Source organism: Muscardinus avellanarius (genome assembly GCF_963383645.1).
Source record: "Muscardinus avellanarius genome assembly, chromosome: 12".
Classification (NCBI taxonomy): domain Eukaryota; kingdom Metazoa; phylum Chordata; class Mammalia; order Rodentia; family Gliridae; genus Muscardinus; species Muscardinus avellanarius.
In genome coordinates, this window is record NC_137798.1 from 6,953,912 (window position 1) to 6,963,121 (window position 9,210).

The 9,210-nt window shown below is 44.6% G+C and overlaps 1 protein-coding gene across 1 annotated transcript in view; it reads left to right on the plus strand.

Moving 5' to 3' along the window:
• The window catches only part of CYP19A1 (cytochrome P450 family 19 subfamily A member 1), a gene marked incomplete at both ends in the record, with an annotated part of 28,636 nt that extends 22,947 nt beyond the window's left edge, over positions 1 to 5,689 (plus strand). The window contains 4 exons of the mRNA XM_080707011.1: positions 190 to 304; positions 1,269 to 1,431; positions 3,275 to 3,516; positions 5,441 to 5,689. Of these exons, the coding sequence (XP_080563137.1) occupies positions 190 to 304; positions 1,269 to 1,431; positions 3,275 to 3,516; positions 5,441 to 5,689 (769 nt within the window). The remainder of the gene's footprint in view (positions 1 to 189; positions 305 to 1,268; positions 1,432 to 3,274; positions 3,517 to 5,440) is intronic.
• Between the last annotated feature and the right edge of the window lie 3,521 nt (positions 5,690 to 9,210).

Here is a 9,210-nt window from a genome sequence, read left to right on the forward strand (position 1 = left end):
CTTGACGTGAAGTGTAAATATATGTAATTTAAGGATATTGATGAAGAAATAGCATGCAAATTTATTTACCCATGAGTACCAATGCTTCAATTAGAGCAGAGCATTTAATTTAAACAAACAGCAAAAGAATATATTTTTCTAGATGTCTAAATTGAGTACAAGCATATTATGTTTTGACTTTTTTTTCAGCAAGGATTTGAAAGATGCCATAAATATTTTGGTAGAAGAAAAAAGACAAAAGGTTTCCAGTGCAGAGAAACTGGAAGACTGTATGGATTTTGCCACCGAGTTGATTTTTGCTGAGGTACTTACCTGGAAAGAACCATAATTTCCCATCCAACATATATAATGACTATTTGGGTATAAGTGTATAAAGATCTCCTTTTATAATAGTGGCATATTTCTGCTTTTAAGTATTTTCCCTAGCAGTACTATAATACCCAACCCAAATATCCCAAACATTAGACACTGATGTGAGACTGACCTTCAAGATTGAAATTCTTCTATATTACAGTACAAAGTATGAAAACAGCAAGTGGGGCTCAGACATTAAATATAGTCACTCCTCAATATCTGAGGGGATTCGTTTCAGGCAGGGATACTCAAGTTCCCTATGAAATAGCATTTTACAAAGCCAGGCCTGGTGGCGCACACTTGTGATCCCCGCACTTGGGAGGCTGAGACAGGAGGATCGCGCTGGTTCGAAGCCAGCCTCAGCTACTTAGTGAGGCTCTCAGCAAATTAGTGAGACCCTGTTTCCAAATAAAATATAAACTAGGTCTGGGAGTATAGCCCGGAGGTAGAAAAACCCCCTTGGGTTCCACCCCCAGCACCACCAAAAATAAAATAGCATTTTCATATAACCTCTGCATATCCTGCCATGTATTTTCTCACCTTTATATTGCTTATAGAATTAATTCAATGTAAACGTTATATAAATAGTTGTTATATTGTTTCGGGAACAATGAGAAGGGAAAAAAAAGTTCAGCACTGATGCATTTTTTAACAAATATTTTCAATGCCCAGTTGGCTGACTCCATAGATGCGGAGCCTGAGAATATGGAAGGCCAACTCTACCTAGGTAATTGGCTAAACTGTTCGCTTTTTAGCCACAGATTGTCATGCAAAATGTCCGTAGTCAGTCATAGAGGCATAACATTTCTGTAACCTAATTTTCCTGAGGTTGCTGACCCTTGAGTATCACTGCCCCTCAGTCTTTGAAACTCTCAGATTCACTCGTCAATTTTCCCCCTCTCTCAACTGTCCAGAAACGCGGCGACCTGACGCAAGAGAACGTGAACCAGTGCATCCTGGAGATGCTGATCGCGGCGCCCGACACGATGTCTGTCACCGTGTATTTCATGCTGTTTCTCATCGCAAACCACCCTCAGGTGGAAGACGAGATCATGAAGGAGATCCAGACTGTTGTTGGTAAGAATTTATCAAATAAATAACGGGCCTCAAAAATCATTCTTCTCAGTATCCACTTTTTTTTTTTTTTTTTTTTTACAGTACTGTGGGTGAAACCCAGGGGTATTCTACCTCTGGGCTGCACCCCCAGCCCTAGTTTTTATTCTTTATTTGGAAACAGGGTCTCACTGAGTTGCAAAGGACCTCACTAAGTAGCTGAGGCGGCCTCAAACCCGGATCCTCCTGTCTCAGCCTCCCAAATCCTGGGATTACAAGCGTGCGCCACCACACCCAGCTTGAGTATCCACTTTTTATGTCCTAAGAATTGGATTCCAAACACAGACTATTTAAAATCTGCTTAGAGAACGCCGGGCGTGGCGGCGCACACTTGTAATCCCTGCACTTGGGAGGCGGAGACAGGAGGATCACGCTGGTTCGGAGCCAGCCTTGCTGGTTTAAGAGACCCTGTTTCCAATAAAAATATAAAATAGGTCTGGAAGTGTAGCCTGGAGGTTGAAGGGCTTCCAGGAACCCTAGTACCACCCAAAAAATAAAAATAAAAAATAAAAAAATCTGCTTAGAGAAAAACAAAGCAAGTGATTTTGTCATACTTTGTGCCAGAAGATTGGAAAAATAGCTCTTTGTGTTTTTATCATAAAAATGAAGCATGCTTGTTTAAAAAAATGCCAACTTGTGTGTGTGTGTGTGTGTGGGGGGGTATTGGGGGCTTTTCTACCTCCGGGCTATACTCCCAGACCTATTTTATACTTTATTTGTAAACAGGGCCTCACTAAGTTGCTGAGGCTGTCTGTGAACCGTGATCCTCCTGTCTCAGCCTCTCAAGCGCTGGGATTACAAGTGTGCGCCACCACGCCCGGTAAAATGCCAGTTTGTATAAAGCAGGAAGGGACGCCCCCAGTCCTGCCAGCTGCCCTCCCAGCCCCCCCCACTCTCCAGGGATAACCACTCTTAACTGCCTGCTTTGTATCCATGACCTTTCCTATGTGCACCCAAATACACACAAATACTGGATTTGTCTGTCTTACAAAACCTGAGACCGTGAGACCGTATGCACTGTTCTGCCTGCCTCTTCAGTTAAAAGGGTTTTGTGGACCCACCCAGGAACCCGGCCCACTTACATCAGGGTGTCTGGGTTCCAACCTAGGAGGAGGGGATAACAGCAGAGATAAGGGAGAGAGGATTTCCTTTTCCTCTCCAACCCAGTGAGGCCACCTGCAGGCACTGCCCCTCCTCCCCCTCTGCAGGGCCAGCAGGTCTCTGGCTCCTGCACAGCTCTCTCTCCACTGCCTGCCTCTGCCACAGCCTCCCCCGCCCTCCTATAGAAACATCACCACCTTTATAAGAAATCAGAGAGCCCGGCGTGGTGGCGCACGCTTGTCATCCCAGCGTTTGGGAGGCTGAGACAGGAGGATCGCGGTTCATGGCCAGCCTCAGCTAATTAGTGAGGCCCACTGCAACTCAGTGAGACCCTGTTTCAAAAAAATAGGGCTGGGGGGTGTAGCTTGGGGATAGAATGCCCCTGGGTTTCATCTTCAGTACCAAAAGAAAGAAAGAGAGAGAAAAGAAAGAAAGAAAGAAAGAAAGAAAGAAAGAGAGAAGGAAAGAGAAAAAGGAAAGAAAGAAATAAAAATCATCTCAGGAGAAAATAGAGGTGGGCCTTTTGGGGATTTCCTTCACTTGGGTAATATATTTAGGAACATATTTCTTTTCTTTTCTTTCTTTTTTTTTTTCTTCTAAGTTGTGGAAGGCCTCACTAATTAAGTGAGGCTGGCCGCAAACCTGTGATTCTCCTGTCTCAGCCTCCCAAATGCTGACATCCTTGTCTATTTTATCTGTTTCCCAGGTGAAAGGGAGATAAAGATCGATGACATCCAAAAGTTAAAAGTGATGGAAAACTTCATCTACGAGAGCATACGGTACCAGCCCGTCGTGGACCTGGTCATGCGCAAAGCCCTGGAGGATGATGTGATTGATGGCTACCTGGTGAAAAAGGGAACTAACATTATTCTGAATATTGGAAGGATGCATAAACTGGAGTACTTCCCTAAGCCCAATGAATTTACTCTTGAAAACTTTGAGAAGAATGTAAGGCTCTTCCTAAAACCAAACGCGCTACCATTTTGTTCTGTTTCTGCATCGGCTGTTAAGTCTCCCCTGGTCCTCTGTGTTTGCACCACACATTTTATTCTTTATGCCCAATTCCTCGGCCGCCCATCAGGAGCACGCAGGTCCCCTGGCTGAGAACCTTCCCCTAGTCATCTTTAAGCCTAGGATGCTGAGTCTCCAGTTCTGGAAAATAAGTAAATGGTGGCCCACACACAAGGCCACACGTGTGAAAAACCCAGGCCTTTAATCTGGCTAAAATGAGGTACATTTTGTTTAACCCAACGCATCTATTTTTCTATTTAAGCATATTGCTAAATTGATGTGATACTTATTACTTATCACCATCTAAATTCAGCTATAGTATTATGTAAGTAAAGGAAATCCACTTCTTCTATTGATTTAAAATCAAATGAGACCAAAAAAAATTAGTTTTCCTGGCTTGCCTTTGGTTCATTAAATGGCCCCATGAGCAGTAGCTTTCATTTTAAATAGGACTTAATAATCAGCTTTTTCTATAATTGATATACGTTAAAGATTCTGCCTCCATTATGTCAAATTTTAGGCGATAATGTTCCTTTTTTTTTTTTTTTTTTTGCGGGTCTGGGGATGGAACCCAGGAGAATTCAACCTCTGAGCTACACCTCCTACCCTATTTTTTATTCTTTATTTTGAAATAGGGTCTCACTGAATTGCAAAGGGCCTCACTAAGTAGCTGAGGCTGGCCATAATTCCAGATCCTCTGTCTCAGCCTCCAAAATGCTGGGATTACAAGAGTGCGCCACCACGCCCAAGTAGGCAATAATGTTTGTAAGCCTAAATTTTCCAGGGAGTTCCTGGATGCCCTCTTTTCCCCCCTCACACATGTGTGGAATATGAAGTCACTCCAGTGCTGTCCTTCATCTTGTTTCTGCCCAGGAAGTCTAGACCATGGCATGTAAATCAGTCAGCCGGCCAATAAATATTTATTGAACATCCACTATGTGCTGGCCACTATGGTCCTGGTTAATTTTCTGCAAAACTATAACTCGTTAGATGTTGCCGGGCGTGGTGGCGCACACTTGTAATCCCTGCGCTTGGGAGGCTGAGACAGGAGGATCACACAGGTTCGAAGCCAGCCTCAGCTACTTAGTGAGGCTCTCAGCAACTTAGTGAGACCCTGTTTCCAAATAAATTATAAAATAGGGTTGGGGGTGGTCCAGAGGTAGAAAGTCCCTGGATTTCACCCCACAGTACTCCCCACACACACACACAAAATAGACGTTTGGCACAGATAGGCCAGGAAATCACATCTTTTGCATTTTTTCTTTGCATCAGGTTTATGCGGCATGATGTCTCACAGAAACAAACTTTGCCTTGGAGACCCGCAGAGCAGTAGTGAAGCTGTAACTTTTTTTTTGGTACTGGGGATGGAACCCAGGGACATTCTACCTCCGAGCTACACCCCCAGCCCTATTTTTTATTCTTCATTTTGAAACAGGGGTTCACTGAGTTGCAGAGGGCCTCACTAAGTAGTAGCTGAGGCTGTCTGCGAACCACGATCCTCCTGTCTCAGCCTCCCAATTGCTGGGATGACAAGCGTGCGCCACCACGCCCAGCCTAAGCTGTGACTACTTCACAGCGGAGTGTCCTAACACATAGAAAGAAGATTTACAGTGTTTTACCCTCGCTCCTTTACACAAAGGTCAAAACTGGGGACTATCTGAGGCCGGGTCTATACCATAAGAGGTGATTCCTGGATGAGAAAGGGGTTTATCTCGGAAGTCTTCCATCTCAGGAAAGAAAAAGTATGTCTGAGACCCCAAAACAGTGTTCTGACTGATTGATGTTTCCAGAGAGGCTCACACAGGCTGTATTGCATGATTAGCTTTTAAAACTCTGGATAACCATCTGATCCCGTCCACAGGTTCCTTACAGGTATTTCCAGCCGTTTGGCTTTGGGCCCCGGAGCTGTGCCGGGAAGTACATTGCCATGGTGATGATGAAAGTTATCCTGGTTACACTTCTGAAACGCTTCCAGGTGAAGACTTTGCACGGAAGGTCTGTCGAAAATATTCAGAAGAAAAATGACTTGTCCTTGCAGCCAGATGAGGCAAGCGACTTTCTGGAAATGATTTTTACCCCCAGAAATTCAGACAGGCGCCTCCAACCCTGAAGAAGGCTCAGCCACACTGCCCTGAAGCGTTCCTCATGAGTAGTTCACTTGGAAACCGTCCGTCCTCACCAGGGAGACTCATCTTCACAATGCACATCTGATGGCCCGAGGCATTATATAAGCACACCTCCTGTGGGCACCCGCAAGCTTAAGCCCGTGTTTAAGCTAGAGACCCCGGCTGCAAACCCGGAAGGACCAATTTCATAAAACCCTCTTTGGAAGTATAGGGAATCAGCAAATGCCCTCTCTGGCTTCTCACCGGATCTTCACGCCCCAGGGCATTTCAACGTCTGGGGCAGAAGCCCTCAAGTTGATTACAACGTCTGACTACATCAGGCCAAGCACGGCTCCCGGGGTGAATACAAGCGCTTTCATTTGGTTTTGTTTTCCGGTGGGAGAAGGACAGCAACATTCATTCTCATAAAGAAATGCCGAGACAGATTTAGCATTTGACTTTGCCTGTGCGTTCTGCTCGGTTACTTTCTACGTAACCAGCTGGGCTCTGTCTGCGGTAGACGTTAAAGCAGAGGGCATCATTCCCAGTCTAATTCATGCCTCAAACACTCACCTTTGCTATAATAGGTGAAGATTCAGGTAACATCAGCTAAGTAATAGCTTGAGTGAAAATAGAACTAGGACTCTAATTGGATGTAGGAAGAAAAAAGAATCACACGATGTACTTCAAATCAGAAGCCTTTTGTGTGTTTGCATTGCTGCATAGCGCCACGCGTCTGGCTGACTGAGAGATGGCCTAACAGTTATGTAGCCCTTAGTTATGTAGCATCAGTGACTTAGGAGGGAGAAGCCTTCTCATCTGGACCTACTGATCCACCGGTGTGTCCTGACTTCTGAGGAGCGCCCCTTCCACTCCATTCTCCTTCCCTCTTGACAATACCACCCTCCCTTTCTGTACCCCCAAAGCCAAGAGCAGCAGGTTAGTAAAGAACATTGTCAGGTTAGTAGAACCCCTGAAAACCATTTTTCTTTATCCTACCTCAGATTTAATAGTTACCTTAGAGATTTAACAGTTATTTCGTGTATTGAATCATTGTGTGTAGCCGTAGATAAAAATGCATGCCTTGGAATTAACTCTCGAAAAGGAATCAAATAAATAGGTTAAAATTTCACTTTACCTGTATTATATAGTTGCTAATAGTGTATTTACTGGATATCACTTAAAAACTGAAAAATTAAACTCATTTGAAAAATGTAAATGTTTTCATTGGGTCAACAGCCATCACATCCCATTTGAATATCTTTCCTCCTACTGCGTAGCAACGAGGTAACAACCGAGTATGAAATGAGTGCGGACTCCTTGAGAGCAGAAGTGACTCTTGTGATCCATCCCTATCCTCACTGTCCCAGCCTGACTCGCTATATTTACTATCACAATTCATGCTGAATAGACACTCCCACTCACAGATACTTCCAGCTGGTCCAGAAATCAAGTAAAGAGGCAGGTGTTCCAAAAACTCAAGGAAGGAGCCGGGCGTGGTGGCGCACGCTTGTAATCCCAGCACTTGGGAGGCTGAGACAGGAGGATCGCACAGGTTCGAAGCCAGCCTCAGCTACTTAGTGAGGCCCCTTGCAACTCAGTGAGACCCTGTTTCCAAATAAAGAATAAAGCCAGGCGTAGTGGCGCACACTTGTAATCCCCGCGCTTGGGAAGCTGAGACAAGAGGATTGCATAGGTTCGAAGCCAGCCTCAGCTACTTAGTGAGGCTCTCAGCAACTTAGTGAGACCCTGTTTCCAAATAAAGTATAAAATAGGTCTGGGAGTATAGCCCGGAGGTAGAGAAGCCCCTGGGATGCGCATTAGTAAAGAAAGAACTGTTTGAGCTTGGCATACACCTGTGTTCCTGATATGTCTACGGTCAGGTCTAGGTAAGTATCCAAATGATTTAGACCCCTGATAGCAAGGCCAGGGTTAGAGATTTAATGTGTTCAAGCTAATTCGCGTGGTGATCACTAATGTACTATTTGTGTTGCTTCTGGCTGGAGCTGCATTGAAAAGATTTAGGATCAGTGTGCCTTGCCCATCCAATACTCCTGGAACATATGCCAGACAAGGCCTATGTTCATATAGCGAAATAAAGGTTGAAACGCTTGTATATAGATAGTGCAGACCCAAAAATATGTTAGGGAAAAACTAGGAATTGAAGGGTTAGGGGAGTGGAGAGGTCAGGAAGGGGGGAAGCGCTGGTCCGAATGACTCAAGCAGACTCTCTTAGAATCAACATCTGGGTGGCTGTTGAGCCTTTCCTACTGCTTGACCTCTGTAGACAAGTCCCCCAGATTTCTTCAGGCTTGGCCTATCAGAATGCCACTAGCTTTTTAGGAAGTTGATGAACGCCTATTTGAAAATCCTGCTCTCTTTTCAGAATTTTGCCACATTGTTAAACACTTAATTGTCACTCTTTGAATGTGTTGTGGATTCTATTTTCACCAGTTCTCGAAGAACTCAAATGTGGTATAAATTATCATTGAGATGCATGCATTCAGGGGCTGGACCACTGTCAGGTTTTGAGGATAATTATACTCTCTTGTCCTCTCAGATGCAACAGACACCCCCATCCTATACCTTCGTTGAGGGCCCTCTCTTCTCTCTCCCGAGTGGAAAATTCAGAAATCACATTCAGAAAGCCCTCTCATTATTGAGAAATGCCAGTTGGAAGTTGTTGCTTTTCTTTTCTACATTGCACCTTTTTGGGGTGCTAACATTCCCCATAAGTGGTGTCAATGGCCCACCGAGAGAATGCTAACCGGACCTGCCTCTGTCTCCAGTGTCCGCGAGGCTCCAGGGCTGACTCTCCGACCCAGGCTTGCAGAAACACTTGTTAAAGTAAACTTGGGAAGGAGTTAAGTGGAATTTGTCAGACGTTCAGTGACACAATCATTTCACCCAATTCTCCCAACAACCCTATGAGGTTAAGTATTATTCCCATTATACAGATAAGGAAATTGCCCATCCATCTATTTTTATCCCTTCGTTACCTGCTCGGTTGAGTTTCCCTCTCCTACCCACACATATCCCCCCCACACGGCCAGTCCCTCGGGCATTGTTATCAAAAACTGCTCTCAAAATTCCTCTAACTTGCTAAACTAAGTTACCTAAATTATAAAGCATAGCCGGGCGTGGTGCGCACGCTTGTAATCCCAACGCTTGGGAGGCGGAAACAGGAGGATGGCGCAGATTCAAAGCCAGCCGTGCTGGCTTAAGAGACCCTGTTTCCAAATAAAAAAGTATAAAAAATAGGTCTGGGAGCGTAGCCCGGAGGTAGAAGGGCTTCCAGGAACCCAGTACCACCAAAATAAATAAATAAATAAATAAATAAATAAATAAATAAAATAAACAAACAAATAAAGCATAGCAAGCCTCGAAATGTTATTTTCCCTTCCAACTGAGGTTTTTGGTTTCCTAGAGAACTGCACAAAAGAATCTTGGCATCAGCAAGGTGGGCTTGTGAAAAATGAGGGGAAGAGGGAGAGAAGGAGGTGCCTTCCAGATGCCCCTAAAATCG